Source organism: Rattus norvegicus, chromosome 6 (assembly GCF_021556685.1).
Source record: "Rattus norvegicus strain SHRSP/BbbUtx chromosome 6, alternate assembly SHRSP_T2T, whole genome shotgun sequence".
Classification (NCBI taxonomy): Eukaryota; Metazoa; Chordata; class Mammalia; order Rodentia; family Muridae; genus Rattus; species Rattus norvegicus.
Genome location: NC_141539.1, coordinates 133,557,441 through 133,577,282, shown reverse-complemented (window position 1 = coordinate 133,577,282; position 19,842 = coordinate 133,557,441). Strand labels below are relative to the sequence as shown.

General features: G+C 45.3%; 1 protein-coding gene across 14 annotated transcripts in view; it reads right to left on the bottom strand.

Moving 5' to 3' along the window:
* Positions 1 to 19,842, bottom strand: part of Evl (Enah/Vasp-like) — a 120,216-nt gene that overhangs the window by 68,869 nt on the left and 31,505 nt on the right. For 2 of the 14 annotated variants that reach the window (XM_087554818.1, XM_087554829.1), the window contains exon 1: positions 10,437 to 10,683. The exons of 10 other annotated variants lie outside the window; for them this stretch is intronic. In XM_087554818.1, coding sequence (XP_087410944.1) covers positions 10,437 to 10,459 — 23 coding nt within the window. In that variant the 5' untranslated portion in view covers positions 10,460 to 10,683. Of the gene's footprint in view, positions 1 to 10,436; positions 10,773 to 19,842 lie in introns of those variants that run through there. 2 more of the 14 variants (XM_087554831.1, XM_087554820.1) reach the window with 2 other exon arrangements.

Below are 19,842 nucleotides of genomic sequence, written 5' to 3'. Positions count from 1 at the left end.
TTTTATCATGGAGACATTAGAGTGGCTACATCAAGAAGACAACAGTAGAAATTCCTTAAAAATAGCAAAACAAACAACCAGATGGCCACATCTGAGCAGAATTTAAAAAATGAGGATGGGAAAAAGGAAGGAAGGAAGGAAGGAAGGAAGGAAGGAAGGAAGGAAGGAAGGAAGGGGAAAAGTCTAAACACTACTGAGTGAAATTTTGGAATTCTGCAAAGAAACACTTAATCCAGAGTTGTGTCAGAAAAACAAAAAGTGAACTCAGAAATCCAAAGGGGCGAGTAATACAGTGAAGCAGACAAACATGGTGTCTCATTAACTCCATTAATACACCCCCAAAATAAACCCAAGCAAAACACAAATTCAGGCTGGGTATGGTGGTGCACACCTTTAGCTCAGCACTTGGAGGGCAGAGGCAGGTGTGTTTCTGTGAGTTAAGCCTGTTCTACATACCCAGAAAGTTCTAGGAGAGCCACAGCCAGAGCTACTGAATAGAGAGACCCTGTCTTAAAAACCAAACAAACAAGGTGGGAAGGGGAGGGAGAGGAGGGAAGGAAGGAAGAAGAAAAAAGAGAAAGCCAGTCAAACAAGAAAACCTTATTTCAAATTCCAGCTCTAAAATGCCAGTTAAAGAACCTAGAGAGCTAGGAAGCAGAATTCACTCTCTTGCTTAGCAGTAAACCAGTGAGAGTCTGAGATGTCATTTAAGCTCTCTGAACTCTAGGTACCTTGAGGTAAAATGGTCACACTGGAGCCAACACTGGAATCTCAGACGGAAGGCACACCGTACTTGTTCTTCTGATTGGATGTAGAAGGATGAAGAACTATGTTTAAATACACTAGCACTTTCAGCTGAGAATAGTGCGCACACTGCTAATCCCAGCACTCAGGAGTGGAGGCAGGAGGCTAGACTTGGGTACACTGTGAGTTCAAGGTCAGTCTGGACTACTTAGGACTCTCTCACAAAGCCAAAATAAACAAACAAGGACTTTCAAAGGCCACATGAATTTTTACACTCAAACATTTTGTTGATTCCTGAACCTTTGAAAACCTACTATCACACTTCCGGTTCCCATTACTTGGATTACTTCTGCTAAGTTCCTCAGCTTTATCAAACTCCTCAAAGACCTTCACTTTTGAAAACAAGGCCTCCGAATGCAGCACATGTTCCCCTCCCTTTCACTTTTCATTCTGCTCTGCAGCAATGACTGACACGAGGCAGGAAGTTAAGAAGATAGACTAGAACACGACAGTTACTGGGAAGCCAAGCCCACCCAGCTCTGCTCAAGGGTGCGGGGATGCAAGCACACTAAGTGTTGTCTGCTGTCCCTGTCACCTTCTGCCTACTGAGAAGTTAGAGTAGATTACAAGTTACATTCCTTAAGGGTTGTAGAGGAATTCAGAAGAGACGCATACAGGGCCACGGAGGTTGGAAAAGGAGCTGAGGAAGCGTGCATACACAGGCCTGGGCTTTAGAGGACGACATTAAGAAAAAAAATAACAAAAACAGTAACAACAAAAAATCCAGATTTAGACAGGGAGCAAGGAAGATGCACAGACCCACACCTAAAGCAGGTTTCCTACTGCAGTCTTAGCCTTGTGTGGCCCAGAAGCCCAGGCTGGCCTCAGGCTGGTTATCCCGCCGCAGCCTCCCCAGTGCTGGTACTCCAAGTATACACCATCGAGCCTGCTGGTCAGGCAGGTTTCTGAGCACAAAAGCTAAACTTCTGCCAGCCCACTTCAGGAGAAAGGGCAGAAAAGACCAAGAAGGGCTTAAGTGCAGCAGACGCAAAGCTGTATCAGAAGTGAACAGTTCTGAACTTTAAATTGGGAAGGACTGTGCCCAAAGCAGCAGGACCTGTTTAACTCATTCTTGCCTGTCTTTAAAGGAAGTGGCCTTTAACTTTTCAGCCACGAGCAAACATGAGCTGACCCACACCCAGGAATCCTACCTGGTGTGTTCACATTTGAAGACCAAGGGGAACAAAATGGAAAGGTGCTAAGCACTTATCTCATGCTTGGAGGCTGCTCTGAGGTGCATCTGGGGATGAACGTCCTCTCTCCAGGAAAAGGAATTCTACTGTGTACAATGCTGCTCTGTTAGAAGATGGAGTCTTAAGATGTACTTACTTTAGTATATATGAGTACACTGTAGCTGTCTTCAGACACACCAGAGGAAAGGATCAGATCCCATTACAGAGGGTTGTGAGCCACCATGTAGTTGTTGGGAATTGAACTCAGGACCTCCAGAAGTGCTCTTAACCACTGAGCCATCGTTCCAGTCCTAAAGATGGAGTCTTATTAAGTATTTATTGTTGGCTCAGAACTTGCTGTAACCAAGCTGGCCTTAAACCTGCAGCAAATCTGCAGCAGTCTCTCAGGGCTTTGAGGAGTGGCCTACGTTTAGATTACAATATTCCCCACTCACCCCACCCCAACTGAGAACCCATACAAGGATTCTCAAGTTAAAGTCACTTTTTAAAGCTCTTCTGTTGCCCCTGTTAAGAGAAGACCCACAATCCTATCAAAGCAACAGCAATGCACTTTGCTTGACTGGTTCTCATCCCAGAATGTCCCTTTCATTAACTCTCCCTTCAATGGAACAGACTGCCCACATCGCCTGTCTCGTGCAGCCTAACAGGTCAACAGACATTCTTTATTATCAAGCTCTGAAGACAACGAGAGCTAATACAACCTCAGAGAAGGCTGACACTTGGTGTTGGTCTCTAGCCCCACTTCCCTAGCCAGAAACCCCCATAGTTCACTTGTCAACAGTGACCTAACCTCAGCCCTGGGATTCTACATGGTGACCAAGCAAAGAGCCCGGCTCTCAGCTGACTACTCACATTGTGTTTGTTTCACTTGCTCGTAAACACTGCATTTGCAATCAGGATCATCTTCCAGGGACTAATTTTTAGTGTTCTGAATCTCAACTCTCAGTGGGAAGGAAGAGATTAGAAGTGTCTGTACGTGGGGTTGGGGATTTGGCTCAGCTGTGGAGCGCTTGCCTAGCGAGCGCAAGGCCCTGGGTTTGGTCCCCAGCTCCGAAAAAAAGAAAAAAAGAAAAAAAAAAAAAAAAAAAAAAAAGCACTGACTGCTCTCCCAGAGGTCCTGAGTTCAAATCCCAGCAAGCACATGGTGGCTCACAACCATCTGTAGTGGGATCTGATGCCCTCTTCTGGTGTGTCTGAAGACAGTGACAGTGTACTCATAAATAAGTCTTTTAAAAGAGAGAAAGGAGGGGGAGGGGAATAAAAACCTTGGGGTTGGGGATTTAGCTCAGCTGTAGAGCGCTTGCCTAGGAAGCGCAAGGCCCTGGGTTCAGTCCCCAGCTCCGAAAAAAAGAAAAAAGAAAAAAAAAAAGTGTCTGTGCAACGCGCTGGCTTCTTCCCTTACTTCAGTAAATTTCTAATCCAGGACAAGGGTCTGAGGAAGTGCTCTGCCCCTTTTAGTAAATGAAGACTTATTAATGTATTGGGTAGCTCCTAAATTTCAGACATCTCGGTAAATGCTTCCTTTGAGAAGTCTCATTTAAGCACATTAACTCTGGAAATAAGTAGCAGGCCTATTCAAGTCAGGGAATTAAAGCACAACAAATTTACAGTCCTTGAGGTAAAGGGCGCCCTCTGCAGGGCACAGAGAAGTCACCACAGCCTTGGGAGAGCACCCACTACACCCAGCTCATTTCTCTGCTCCCCACTCAGTTCTTAAACTCTACCATCTTCCTCAGAATTCCCATCCACCAAGCCCATGCATGCTACTGGTCTAGGGGCCCACCACTCTCCTCCAGCCCAGGCTTTGGATGTGCTCAGCGGCTCCTGAGGATAGTAAGTTCTGGAAGACATGTTTATAGTCGCCATTTTCCACTATGGTGTCTATTTAGTAGCTTTTCAGAAAATGTCAGGTGAATGGTCACTCTAAGAGCAGAGAGGACCCTTCCCCACAATCTTCCCACCTCCATAAAAGCTGCTCCCAGAGTTTGTAGAGTTTGCACAATGGGAACAACTTCTCAACTCTCCTAAGTCACTGCCAAGGGCTACATGACTCTAAGGTAGTATTCTATAATATGCAGGGACTCATACCACATCATGTCATTCCTCCAGGTAATGGGTTTTGTTCTGTCACCTCAGTTTTATTTGTTTTTAACATAAGAGAATACTAGAGGACCAGTACTGTGGTTGTTTTAAGAAGTAGCACAGAGCCAGCTAAGCACTCACTGATTGCCAAACATAGAATACAAGCAAAGCAATGCTTCACCATCCACATGAGTCCTTCTACACAGACCCCCAAAGTCTGCTCTAATAGGACAGGTAGCCAGGTGAGAATGACTTCTTGGGGTCATGGCATCTGTTTCTCCTGTAAGGACTGACCTCAGTCTCTGGGCTGCAGACCCACCACCTGCCTCTAGTTCTAGCTGGGTGAGCACACCACTAACTGTTAGTGTGGAGGCAGACTGGAGCATTCGGCTTCGCTATCCTGGCAGCTAACATGTTTGTTTTGCTTGTGGCTTCTAAGGTACTAATAAATCTGTGGCTTAGTGAAGATCATGTGTGTTTCTCTGTTCCCAGCCCCTTTCCTCACTCTCCGCTCCCTACTCTGTGCTGGTTTCCTCCAACCAGGTGCTCCTACGTGTCACCTCTAAGGACCCACATGGTTGTGAATCTGAAAAGGCTCTAAGAAATCAAAGAGTGAGCCTATGGTTTGGGACTGTGGCTTGATTCAAATTCTGTTAGCAGGTATCTAACACCTCCTGGATGAATGGTGGTCATAGGTGTTAAGATAACCTCTTGACTTGAAACACTAATGTTTCTGTACCACCAAGTCTACAGACACCAACTTGGGCATGATCGTTTTGGCCTAATCATTATGCAGAGGTGAGACACAGAGCTGTGGGAAGTAGGAAGAGTCAGTCATTCTACCCAAGAGGATCTTTTGTTCTTCCTCTGTCCTGTCTTTCCATAACCATGTGCGTTTGTGTTACAGGCACTCTGATAAATCCTGAGATCCCAAAACAGTCTCTGAAAGGCTGTACTGACTGCTAAGACCTAGGCCAATTTACAAGATGTTACTGCAGACATAAAAATATGAAACTGACTAGACCTCACTCTAGCTGCTAGGCTGACTTTATGCAAATTACCTAACCTTTCTCAAATTCTACTCTCATTTCCTTCATTCACTAGAGCCTATTACATACAATACAATACATACATACATACATACATACATACATACATACATAGCACTAGGGAAACAGCAATGAACAAATGACTGACATAAAATCAACATCTAGAATATGTAGATGGTCTTACCTGACAATAAAGCAAAGGAAAAAGAAGGGAAGTCCACAATGGAGGCTTTAAAAACAGATGCCAGGCAACACTCAAGTGAAGGCCTAGAGAGAAGGTGGAATGCAGGCAGCATCCTCAGGGATGAAGGTTAGTTAATGGAAATACCACAGGCTGCTATGGCTGGTGTGGCTGGAGTGGCGAAGGCCAGGAGTGCTGCTGGAGGTGAGTCTCAGCACTGCCGAGCTCCGCAGGCCACGCTGTGCCAGGCACCATGTGTGTCTGGGCTCTCCCCTTAACAAGGTAGAGTACCACAGTGACAAAGTGACTGAGATTGGGTGAGACTACAGGAACAGACAGAGGCCTGAAAGACAGCACTGCAATGGAGAGTCAGGGAAGACAGGGGCAGGCTAGCCCAGCAATGGGAGTGGCTGGGTTCACTCTGAGGGAGAGCTGACAGAATGCAAGAACAAGGGGAAAAGGTGGGCATGAATGTACTGTGGATGGGTCTAGAAAGGTTTGAGAAAGAGTGAGTTTTAAGCAGTGCTAAATGTGAAGACTTCTCAGGCTTCCTGCACTGATGTCAAGCAAGCAGCTAGAATGATGGATCCAGACTCTGCAGGCAAGGTCTGGATCATACTCTTGTATCCCACGATAAGATCCTACGTGGACTGAAGTTACTGGGAGGTACTGGCGGCATCTGTTGAGTCTCTTTTCAAGTCCAGCCCGCTTCCTCCTTAATCTCACCTGAGATAGAATTCCTCAGCACTGTGCAGCCAGCCACTGAAGTACTTGTCCACTTACCCCATGACAACAATCCTCATGTGCGACCAGCACTGGCTCTTGACATTTGCATGGGTGCTTCAAGCTTGCAAACTTCGCGTCTTCTCTCAGACTACTCATTCTAACCCACACCAACATTCCAGTAAGCGGGTAGGGAGAAATTATAACACTTCCTAAGACCAGATATAAATTAGAACCGATAAAATAAAACAAAAGAGACTCAAAATAGTAGCTTCCCATGTGACTAATACATTCAAACAGGATTTTAGATCTTGGAATTTGTGAACAGGACCTGGAAATAAATCAGAATATTGAGTACTAGGGATTCTGAGAAGCAGCGGTCTGTGAAACTTGAGGAAATTCTCCTGTACTCATGTCCCACTGTCTGTAGGAACACTAGGATTACCGGCGTGTGCTACCACACCCGTGTTTCTATGAGCTATGAGGGCTGGAACACAGGTTTACATGTGTTCAGCAAGCATTTACTTGCTAAGCTATCTCCCTAGGTCTCTAATACTTTTTTTTTAAGAAGGCAAAAACATTCCAGTATCAGAGCAAAGCAAAAATAAAATGGCCAAACACATGCCCCGTGTTCACCACACCACTAAGCTACAGCAGTCTGCCTGCTGTACTTCCACAGCAGGCAGACTGCTCTAACCCCTGGGGGATGTCTGCCCATCGTCCCCGCTCTCAGGATCCTGTAACTCTAGGTGGAGGGTGCGGGCAACAGCAATGCGCTCTGTGCCCCGGGACAGAAGGTGCTGCTGAGATGCCTCAGGGCTCCATCAGCCCAGCACTCGGCTGCTCTGTGTGTTCTTGAGGTCTAGCGCACACCACAACACAGATCTCAGGAGGGCACCATGTCAACCACACGGCTGGTTTCATCTTTATTTGTCAGAATCCTGGTTAAATAAATTGTATCAATTACTTAGTATAGCCCTACTTTAATGTCAAGCAATGTTAAGCACCAAGGAAAGAAAGTTTAAGACGGAGAGGATTCACCAAAGCTCCCAAGGTCTCACAGTCCAGTAAGTAGTGATGGCATGCAAAGATTTGTATCAAAATTAGATTCCCTTGGTTTTTGTTTTGTTTTGTTTTGTTTTGTTTTGTTTTTTTAGGTGAATGAGGGCCTTGTGTCCTCGGTGCTGGGGTGCGTATGGAGAAATGTATGTACACATGAGGCCTAAAGTACACGCAGGCACTCTGGTGGAGCTGCCCCAGGTCCTCTTCATGTAAAAGGACTGCTATGATTTGTAGTTTACATTATCCCATCTCATGCTGACAGCAGGAGAGATTTTCTTGGCAAGAGTGGCCATCCCCATTTTCCAGCTGCGGGAACTGACACTAAGAGAGGCCTAGATACTTGCTAGGCCCACAGAGATAAGACATGGCAGCAGCGGGATTACCAACCACTGCTCATCAGGACCAATATAGAGGGAGGGTGTGTGTCAAACTCACTGGTCATGGTTTAACCTCATAAGCACACACTGCTGACCTACTTGCTTGTATAGCAGGTTATGAGGATACAACAAACTCACATCAAAGATTTGGGAAGTTGGGTGTAGTGGCACAAGTCTATAATCCAAACACTTGGGAAGCAGGAACATCAGAGTTCAAGGTCATCTTGGTTACATAGCAAGTTTGAGGCCAACCTGGGTTCAACATGAGACCCTGTCTCAAAAATAAGCACCGAAGGGGGGGAGAGGTGAGAGAAGAGGGAGGGGAGTCTGCATCTGTATAGAGCATGTACAGGCTAGTTTCTTTGGACAATATCGTCTAGCAATTACTTACACAACATTTACATGTAGTTGGCACCATAAAAATAACCCAAAAGGTGTTTTGCAGCATTCAGGAGGATGCTCCTATGTGACATGCACACATTTCTCTATGTCCTTAGGGAAGTTCTGGAACCGTCAACCTGCCAAGGGAGGGCTGAACTTGAACTGCCTTGCAGCTCCCTGCCTTTCTTTGCCTTGAACTTCTCATCTCAGTGACAGTCAAATCTATCTGCTTTCCCTAACTCAATAGATCTAAATGTCTGGTCCTTCAACCTGTAGTACCAATACCACTTGAATCATTAGAAACATTGATTCAAGTTCTAGTAAGAATATTTTATTTAAAATGCCAATAAGCTTTCTGGGATTCTAAAATCTTGAGACCACCCTAAACTAAACTGCTATATTTCTCTATAGTCCCCAAAAATGCCCTGCCACCATCTCCTAGTCACAGGTACACAGGCTCCTGAATGAAGAATGTCACTGTCTAATACATGCAGCTATATCTAGTAAGATTCTCTGTGACCACTTTGGGCAGAATCCTGAAGGAGGGAGGCCACACTCCCCATTCTGTCCACTTTTGTAACTCCATCTCCATTTTCTCAGTTAATCAGAGCAGCTGCCTTTCCAGGAAGGCTGTCTTTCTTGTCTTTGAGGTCAGAGCCTATCATAGTGAGCACAGTTTTGTTGCTCTATAGTCTTCCTTCTTAACTACAAATCCTAACAACTCTAAATTCTGCTCGAAGAGGCATGGAAGGCTGACTTTCTCCAAAGAAAATGCTAACAACAAAATCTGAGCTTCACAAAATTAGTGATTTTCTATTGCTGTGATAAGACACTATGACCAAGGCAGTTAAAGAAGAAAGAGTTTATTGGGGGCTTACAGTTTCAGAGAGTGAGTCCATGACCATCATGAGACAGACATGGCAGTGCAGCAGGACTGAGAGCTTGAGACACAAGGTAAAAGAATGGTGTGTGCTTTTGAATCCTCGAAGCCTACCCCAGTGGCACACCTCTTCCAACAAGGCCACACCTCCTAATCTTTCCCAAACATCAAATACATGAGCCTAAAGGGAGCATCCTCCTTCAAGCTATCACAACAGCTCTCTATAATTTATAAGACTTCTATGACTCTTAAAAACATTATTACGTTTACTTGTCTGTGTGTGCATCTGTGTGGAGGTCAGAGAACAACTTGTAGGCGTCAGTTCTCTCCTTCCAGCATGTGGGTCCCAGGGTTCAGTCTTAGCTGCAAGCACCTTTATACACTGACTCATCTCACTAGGTCAGAACTTAAGTGACTCTTGGAGATGTGCAAGGTAATCCAGAATCCAAGACTAGAACACAGGATTCCTGCTTCACAAGTCTATCTACTACATCACACCAGGGACTACACAAATAGTTCTCTAATGGAGCTATTCTAAAGTTCTGGGCATGGTCACCCTGCAAGGGCACAGGCCTCATGTCATTGGGGCATGCTGCCACACAAAAAGACTTTCCTTTTTGCAAGTCCACTCCATTCAGAATAATGCAGACACAATGCTCTGAAACAAAGGAAAACTTCCTGAAGCCCCAGCATCAAGTTTAGAGCAAAGGGTGGAGACACTCTTTGAAGCTTACTTTTCTATATGGAAATCTAGTGATCCTCCATCTACTCTCTTGGTTGGCTGGCTTTTCCCTTACAGGTTCAGTGTTCATTGAAGTAACATTCAGAAGAAACCAAAAACCTCCTGTCAAGGTAAAGCTGAGGTCTTGTACAATCACTCTCTCTGTCAATCAACATGGTATTTATGCCCAGTTCTAAGACACATGGAAATTCCATTGGAAAAAGGAGGAGTTGTCAGCGGTCAGACATAGACACACACATACATGTTTGTCCATAGAAATGGGCATTGAATGATCTGATTGCCATCCGTTCTACCTCCTTTATTCTCATTTCCTAGAAACTATCTCTGTTGGCGCATCCCCTCCCACCGTCAGACTCGGGTAGCTTCCCTGGGAAGCGATGGAGGAGCAGAAGGAAGAAGTCACAAAGGATCTAATCTGAAACACTAATGATGACAACAGCGGAAGAGCCCCAGAAAGAAGCACCCTGCTAACAAACGTTGTCAAGGCACATCCCAGAAAGCAGCCTAGCTGTGGCTTTAATAACAGAACGCCAGAGCCAAATCCAATCCAGCCATGCAGATCCACTTGCAGAATTTTCACCCTCTCTGCTACAGTTCCCTTTTTTGTAAAGCAGCAGTAGACTGCATGAGTTTGACAAAGGAAGAAAACAAAAGATAGCAAAAGACTCGTTCTGGAGACACAGTTGCTATTCTGTATTCATAACTCTACACCAGCAAAAGCAGCTAACAAAATGCACGAGGTGGGGTCCTCTACGAATCTGCACAAGATCAAACCAATTATCCATGCTGCACTTCCATGCAGCAAACATTCCTACCCCTCACCACTCGATAAACCCTACCGAATGCAGACAAGAACCCCTTTTTGTGTGTAGAGCCAGCCGGAGCCTAAGCAGTCATTACACAGCAAAAACCTAGCGAGAACAAAAACCCAGCATCAGACTGAGAGAAAACCCAGAACATACCTGAATTCTTCAAATGCGAACATGACCTAGTCAGAGGCAATTTCCTTAGATTGTATGGCAGCCTTTTTGGTACCGAGAACAACCATTTAGTCAGTCAGATGGTGCAAAGTGCAGAAAAAAGAGGTGAGGTTTCCACACCCCCAATATTCTGAAGTAAAAGGCTCTCTGCAGACAGGGGCCCTGCAGCCTCCAGCTCCGCCAGCTGCTGACAAGCGGCAGCTAACAGGGGAGGCAGCAAGAAAACCATGTGATCATTCCAGCAAGCCTGATTAATGCAGTGAACGCTTAGACTCCAGACTGGGAGCTGGATTAGTCTAGAGAAGTCGAACCGAGGGTGCGCTTAGGATCCTGGGTAAATCAAGTAACATATCCCACCTCCACGAATTGTGTAGAGTGATGGGGTGGGGTTTCTGCAATGAGAATGAGACCTGCTCCATTGTGATCAGCCTAATGACCTCATCTTCCCAAGGCTGTTGCCTCTACAAAGATCAGACACAACCCATGTGGTAAATGAGCTCCATCCAGGTGATAACCACCAGGCTACCTTTCAAGGGCAGCCAGAGCACAGGACGATTCCTCCAAATCCAGTGTGCTGCCTTATGTCAGAGCAGGGCAGGTGCACACTTGCTCCAGCACCACAGTCAAAGTTCAGACTCACCAGCACACCATGGCTAACAGGAGCCATGATTAGAGTCTCCTCTATGTGACTATCCATTTACTAGGTGCATAATGTCAATTCCTTGAAGTATAAAAATTTCTGTAATACTTTCAAAATAAAAGAAAAAGGAAATGAGATGCCAGCCAAAAAGAAAGAGGAATGTTTCCCCATTTGTAAAGCTCAGGCTGGGAGATTTGGCAAATGTACTGAGGATGCCTCCCGAAACCCGACATGAAGAGAAATCTGCAGCAATGATTGCAAATCCTTATAAAATATGGGAGAAAAATCTCAAATAAAAACTTGTGCGTCTCTGGACTCTTTACAGATGAAATCAGTTGTTAATTGTGCCCTCGAGGCAGACGCTCCTATCTACTGCCTGAGCTCTGCCCTCAGCATGTCTCTCTCTCACACATCAGTAGCTGGACTTCCTTATCCTCTCTGCCCTAAAAAATCTGTCAAGCACTTCCACAGATCTGATTTTGATGTCACCTTATTTTAACATGTCCACAAGACTAAGTAGCCTCCCTGGATTATGAGATACTGTTTCTTCCACAGGGTCCCCTCCTTAAGTTCCATGTTTCTAGCTCCTAGAATAGCACTGACTATTCAAAGGGGTTTATTGAAAGGACCTCCTTGGCCTACACCTTGTGTCTGGTCCAGAAGACAAAAATGATTCAGTTATCACAGTCACAAAGGTGCCCTGGGTGAAGTGAAGCTCTTGTGTGGCTACCTCTGTCTCGCAGAGAAAGAAGAGCCTGGAACTTAATTGAGGGAAATGCAATGACCAGACCCAACGGAACGGACAGATGAGTGAGGAAGATCTAGGCTCCTGGGTCCCCTCCTTAATGCAAGCACCCACCAGGCTGATTGGAAGCACCTTTCCAGTGTTTCTCACAAGCATCTGAGTGTGACCTTTCCAGTGTTTCTCACAAGCATCTGAGTGTGACCTTTCCAGTGTTTCTCACAAGCATCTGAGTGTGACCTTTCCAGTGTTTCTCACAAGCATCTGAGTGTGACCTTTCCAGTGTTTCTCACAAGCATCTGAGTGTGATCTTTTGGGGGTAACAGCTTTTTTGACAGAATCACATTGTATCAGAAAACGTCATTAAACAGCCTGGCTTTAAGTCCCAACCCCCCTACTTGTTAATGCTAACTGCTGGCAAGCTAGATACCCCACAGGCAAAGCTGTAGTAATGTGGACACAGCCGTGCATCTCACATGGGCACGAACGAAGCAGATGTCTAATACGTAGCTTAGAAACCGCACGGCATAGATAACGGCTCTGCGCCATTTTTACATCCCACAGGGTGTCCTCTCACTGAACAGTTCTGATCACTGGGGACTCCTCACAGAGGCCGCCTTCAATCCCTGTGGTGGTGGTGGTGGTGGTGCACACTTTTAATCCCAGCATTCAGGAGGCAGAGGCAGGCAAATCTCCAAGTTCAAGGTCAGTCCAGTTTACAAAGTGAGTTCCAGGACAGCTAGGGTCACAAAGAGAAACTCAGTCTTGGGGTGTGTGTGTGTGCATGTGTGCATGCATGCGTGCATGCGTGCATGCGTGCGTGCATGCGTGCGTGTGTGCGTGCTGCAGTGGCACCTTCTTCAGGAGTGATCTGCCTGATCATTCACATGGAGGCAGGAATTTCTGTCCTACGGATCCCAGGTCAAAGGAGATGCATTTAATTAACTCTTGGCATCTGTGGGATGCACTCGGGTCACTTATGTAAAATGCTACAGTACTTGCATATCTCTCTACATTTTATAAGCTTTAACTCATCACTAGATAGCATACAACAATAACGTAAAGCCTATATAAATACGTGTTACCTTGTTTTATGTAGGCAGTCAAGTCTATACAAGTGGAAGGACAGGGGCAGAGAACTTCTAGGCCCTGCCGCTGTGTTCCAGCTGTAACTCACTGGTGGAGGGCTGGTTATACAATTCAGGGCTATATGTAAGGTCCGAGCAAGAGTTGGTACAAATAAATGGTAGGACACCAAATCCTACTAGCAAGGGCATTTTAGACATCACTGTCCACGATCCTCAAATTAACAGTGGGCAGCTAGCGGCTCTAAGAGGTGTGCTATGGTTTGGATGTGAACCGTGCTAGTAGGCTTGGGTTTGAATGCCTCATCTCCGATGGTGGCACTGCTCTGGGAGATGCACAGCCTTTGGAGGTGGGACCTAGCTGCAGAGAGTGAGTGGGCTGTTGAGGGTGGACCCTGAGGCTTACAGCCTGGCTCTGCTTCCTGTTCTCCTAAGCTAGAGCTCCAGCCACACGTTCTACAGACACAGAGCTGCCTACTACCACTGCTTCTCTGCCACGATGGACTGTATACCCCCAAACCATGAGGCAAAACAAATTCCTCCTCCTTTAAGTGACCTCTGGGCAGGTCTCTATTCAGCCACAGAAATAAGGAAAGTACCTACGGTCACAGGGCTGGGACACGATTCCTTTTTAATGTTACCTTACGTAGTTCACCTGGATATTATAATTACCAGATTTACAGCAAGGCAAGAGAGCTTTAAAGGCTTAAACTGTTCAGATACAGCTGGGAAGAAAGACGGTAGAAACCTGAGTTGACAAGATGTTAGGACCAATAGGTAGGAGTTTGCCACATGGCTACTTTGAACCCAAAGTGTGAGAAATGAGACTTAAGTGAGTGGCTAAGACTTCTAACAGCTCCAATGTCCTCTGGAGTAAGAGTCTTTCTGTGACCATAAAATAGTAAGTAACACAAATGGCCACTCCAAGGCATCCACTAAAGGCTCCAGGTGCAGAAAATACATACCCTATTTTGAGACTTAGTTTCCCTTTGTAAATGGGAATAACTACATAATTTTTCAACAACTTACTCTTTAAGTTAGAACTTCCATGTAATTCTAAGTAAAACAAATACTGTATATAAAACTAGAAAGGCTCTAGCCAAAGGTGGAGGAGCCTAGAATCCTGCTGTGAGATGCCATCCATCCCAAACACATCCTTGGAAGACATCTGGCCTCCAGCAGATCCTGTCAATGCTGGTCCTCTCTCCATTCTATAGATAGCCATAGCTGTCCTGGTTAATGCAGTCCCCTCTCTCTTCCAGTGTCATAGGCCTACAGGAGCCCTGTGGTTGTGGCAGACACTCTCCCCCAGTCACTGGACATCGGCCGACTAAGCTCTCTAGAGAAAGAAACCTGAAACACTATATACACCACAAACATGTACAGCACAAATGTTACTGTGTCCCTGGTCATTTTTAAAAGCTAACAGACTATTTTAAACAAGTGACCTTAGGGTGACATGAACACCTGAGTTTTGGAAGCAACATGTTTTCTTCGGTGAAAACAATTTTCCAAGAAAGCAAACTTCTGGTCTTCTGGGCTCACACTCACAAGAGACTAAGCAGAGCTCAAACCCATGTCCTACCAGCTTCACTTGGCAACTGTTTTCCCTTTCACATTTTTAGGTTGTGGGCACACAGCCATGATGTACGTGAAACAAAATAAGAACTGAGCATATGAACAGAGTCTGATGTGCCAATCAAGTAAAACGAGAAAGCTGTCCTGACATTTACAGATACGAACATTCACTACTGCACTGTGTAGAGACAAAACAGGAGACACAAACGGAAATCAGTCATGACTAAAAATACCAATCCAATCCCAAGGCCCAACCAGGGGTGTTTCCAATGAGTAGAGACTGCGTGGTAAGAAGTGTTTGGGAGTGTCCTCAGATGCCTGCTTCTTTCTAGGCTCTTTAGTTCTAATTAAGACCCTGCTCCTCCCCTCCCTCCTCCACCCTTTGCACCACCCTCTAATGCCTTTTCAGTGTGAAATCTCAGCTCTGCAGCTGGGTGGTCAGCTTCCACAGCCTCGCTGTTCTAACTCCAGTCCGCCTCTCACTGCTGCCAGCCTGGATGCCTCACAGAATGGTATCCTCACTAACTTGGCTCTGTATTTCCTGCACCTCCACTTCCAGTTCTCCTTGGCCACCTAATTTGAAATGTTTCTCCTTCCTCCACAGTGGTTACAGTAAGGAGGGTTCTGAATGCCAGTATGCTGCTCTCTATTGAGAAACCTCAAGGCTTATTCTTAAACGTTAAGTAAGCCTCAAGCCCCACCACATACCACAGTGAGGAAGACAGCACAGGCTTTATGGGGATGCTGTGAAGATGAGGAAAAGGATGGCCATGCTAACTGATGGTAGCTCGTGTGAGTGTGTATGTGTCAAAAGCCTGTCAAGTCCTCTTCCTAAAGAAACCAGCTAAAGCTCAAAAATCACTGTGACAATAATAAAACAAACCCCTCACATACCGTCTTATGTTAAACAACTAGTCTAGTACAGGACTTAGCCCTCTAACTGCACAAGGTACATATCTGACAGGGTGGGCTGGGGAGACTGAGACAACAGCTCCAGAATCCACTAAATATTACACCTTGTGCCAAAAAATAGACATACAACTATGGTAGTTGAATGAGAATGGCCCCTGAGGCTCGTATTTTGAATATTTGGTTCCCAGATGGTAGACTGCTTACCGATGTGGCCTAGTTGGAGGAGGTGTGACACTGGGGTTGAACTTTTGAAAGTCTAAGTCGGCCAGGCATAGTCTTGCTCTCTCTCTCTGCCTACAACTTACATACCAGATGTGAGCTCTCAGCGCCATGCATGCTTCCTGTCATGAAAATGAACTAACCCTCTGAAACAGTAAGCAAGCCCTAAATCCTCCTCCACATTACACACTTCAACTGGACTTCCCGTGATATTTAACTTTAGAATAAAAATGTAAACTAAAGCCACTCTATATCTCCATTTTGAGAAAATCTAAATTAAGCCACCAAAAGGAAATGTTCTACTAAAAGCAAACATAATTACATCTTAAAATTCACTACTGCTCAAAAGTGAGGAATTTTTTCATTCCCATCTCTACAACAGACTCTTGCAACAACTAGCCACTCTCTTAGAGATTTTTTTTCCTAACAAAGGCTTAAAGGAGAGTGGAGACGAGGCTCAGTCTGTAAAGTGCTTATAGCACAAGTAAATAAGGACCACAATTTGGATTCTCAGCATAACATAAAAAGCTAGGCATGCTGGGATAGGCATGGGGGTGCATACCTACACCCTGAGGAGCAGCAAACAGGAAGATCTCTTGAGCCTTGCTGACCACCAGTCTAGAGGAATGGGTGAACTCCAGGTTGTGATAGAGTGTCTCAAAAAATAAGGCTGGACGGAAATCCTAATGATGACGACATCAAGCGTTGACCTCCAGACTCCATGTACAGTGCACACGTGGACACTCTCAATACTTGAAGGGCTACTTGTTGCTAGACATCATTTTAGATGGACCACACACAGAGCAGTGAATTATATTCTTTATATATTATATATAATTGATAGATAGATAGATAGATAGATAGATAGATAGATAGATAGATAGATAGTAGTTAAATCCTGTTGTGAAGGACATAGGATCTCTTTAGGTAGCCCAGACCACAAACTCAAAATCTTTCTGCCTCAATCCCTAGGGATACATGTACACTACCATATGGCTTTAATGACTGAATCGTAATGTTGGAGGCCAGGTGACAATGGATAAGAAAAAGATGATCAGCCAGGGAATGTTTTGAGTGAGTGTGGGGGATGGTTTGGGGCAAGAAACAGGATAATTAAAAAAAAAAAAAGATAATGACATTTGCATCAAGATTTGGATGGCAAGGGTCCAATTGATGAAGTATTAGGGAATGATCCTAAAACACAGAGGAATAACTTGTGAAAAGGCCCCAGATAAAGGACGACTAACTTAGCATTCACTCCCCTAACATGATATGGGTGGAACAGACAAGGTAAGTGGGCACTGAACAGAGGAAAAGTACAAGGACTTTATGAACCAAGGAATCAGAGGGGCTCTTCTGGTGGTAGGAGGTAATGTAATCTGGTTCTCATTTTTTAATGGAAAGTGAACACAGAAAGACCAGTTATAGCTAGCCCAGTTAAGAGAAGATGGCATTTGAATCTTAAATTCATATGGAAACACATAAGACATCAGAGCAATCCTGATTCCAAGTTATACTATAGAGCCATGGTAATGAAAACAATATAGTACTGGCATGCGCGCGCACACACACACACACACACACACACACACACACACACACACACAGAGCAGGGAGGTAGGAGGGGGAAATGGGCAGGCAACCCTATGGAATAGGACAAAGGTCTGAGATATAAGTCCACACAACTACCACAACCTAATTTATGTCAAAAATGCCCAAAATACAAATTGAACAAACTGTGTCTTCTTCCAACAAAAGGCGCTGTAAAAGCTGTGTCTGGACACAGGAGAGTGATGCTAGATCTATGTCTCACCCTGCACAAAACAAAACAGCTCCAAATGGACCAAAGGCCTGGGTGTTACCGCTGTCGGGGTTTTATCTGTTTGGGTTTGTTTTGTTTTGTTCTTTTGCAGTGGGCAGTGAGAACTACAGTGGCTCATAACGGGTCAGTGTGACAAGAACAAGTGGCAGTCCTAATGCTTGGCCACAGATTAGGCATCATCCCCACCTCTGGGCTCCCACCCCTCCTGAGTATCTATAGGCAATTAGCTTGTTAAAGGGAGGAAAGACATTTTCTTCAACTCATGAGGTGCCTGGGTTCCCATGAGCAACCCTAATGTAACTCACTGGGTCACACAGCTGGACTGGGAGGGATAGGAAGGGTAACAAAACATTAATAAGACACAGAGGTGAAAGGAAGCCCACTGTATATAATTAATATGTTCTAAAACATAGGTAAAACACAAAGGTGACAGAGCCAGCAAGATGGCTTAATGGGGAAGGTGCTGGCTGCCAAGCCTGAGAATCTGAGTTCAATTCCTAGGAACCACGCATGTAGGAGGAAAAAACTGACTCCTGTAAGTTGTCCTCTGACCTCTACATGTGTGCTATGACACACAGGTACCTTCTTCCCAGTCCCACCTCCCAAAAGAAATAAATGTAAAAGAAAGAAAAGAAAAAAGCGTTGGGAAGGGGTAGAGTTTGGCCTCAGCAGCAGCAGTAGACAAAGCAACTTGATCTCAGTTATGTGTTAGAAGTAATCTTTCTCACCAATTGTTTCATTGTGGTCTTAGATTAATAATGAAAATAAGCAAAGACCAAGAACTCTTCTAAATATTCTTTTAAAAATAAAAACTACAGATGACACCACAGGCCAAGGAAGTGAAATCTCTGTGAGGAGGAACTTGACATATTCTCTTCCAGGGTCAGCCATGAGCATCACTTAGCTGGTGAGGTAATCAGACACTCCTGGACTTATGAGGCTTCACGGGATGATGAAATAGACTATCCTTCTGACCAAGGGCGCTGTCCCAGTACTATCCTGATGTGCCGAAATTGGTTAAGACATTTCCAGAAATAGATGGGAAACCAGGAAAATAGAAGGCAAACTTCTGATCAGTGGAGAAACACTTCACCAGTATCACCTTCAAGGCTGCCACTGCTCTATCTTCCTCAATAAGTGAGACAAGCCGAAGATGAAGCCAGAGTTCAGACCTTCCCAAGTTCAGATCAGACCTCCAAAAGCTTGCACTGAAGGCTTGGTTGACAGCTCATTAGGTAGCAGTGGCATCGTTAGGAGTTGGGATCCGAGTGGGAAATGAATCCCCTCCCCTATATACTGCAGACGCAGTGCTTGAGCATTTGGCCCAGGCTGATGGTGTCATTTAGGAAGTTCCTTTAGGAGAATGCTAGAGAAAGTGGGTCACTGTGGCATAGGCCTTGAGCTCTATAGCTTGGCCCTACTTACTGTTCACTCTCACTTCCTGACTAAGATGCTGTGTGACCAACCTGCCCCTCATGTGCTACCATGCCATCCCTACTGTGGTGGGACACTGCCCTCAAACTATAAAGCCAGAAGAACTATAACCCTTCACTGCTTAAATTGCTTTTGTCCAGATACTTGTCACAGCAATAAGAAGCTGAGTAACAGAAAGAGCTAGAGCCTAATGAAGCCAGCCATTAGCACATCAGGATGCTAGCCCTATCTTCTTCCTGTTTTCTGGCTACTAGGTGAGCAGCTTCCTCTCCCACATGCTTCTCCCAAGCTGTTGAGTGTGGCACCAGAACCAAAGCAAGCAAGCAAGCAAGGGACCAGGGACAGAAACCTCTGCCACCGAGCCACTGTGGTAAATCTTTCTTCCTTACAAGTGCAATACTCCAGATCTTTTTGTCACAAGGTTGAAAACCTAACAAAATTTTGTACCAGAGGAGTGGCTGCTGCTGTGACTATATGTGATGCCATGCTTTACGAACTGGTCTGCAGAACAGAAAAGTTTGGAGAGGGCTGGAGAGATAACTCACTCAGCACAGTGCTTGCCACAAGCTCAGGATGTGAGTTTGATCCTGAACCCATGCAAGACACATCCTTCTCATCCCAGCCCTGGGCAAGAGGAGACAGGTGGGTCTCTGAGGCTTCCTAGCCAACAAAGCTTCCTGAGCTTTAAGCAAAACAAGAGATGGGTTCTCAAAAAACAAAGTGAATGGCACCCGAGGAATGATGCACAAAGCTGGTTTCTGCCCCACCCCCACCCCCACCCCCACCCCAAGGTGGCAATGGGGAGGCTTGAAGAGGCAGGATAAAGAGAGCCTTAAAGGCAATAATTGGTGCTTTTTTATGCCGGTCCTTCCTGATGAGGTTTTAGGGGCAGAATACTGATTGATATGAGGACAGTTACCACGCTGATACAGTATCACATGGAAGCCATGACCCTA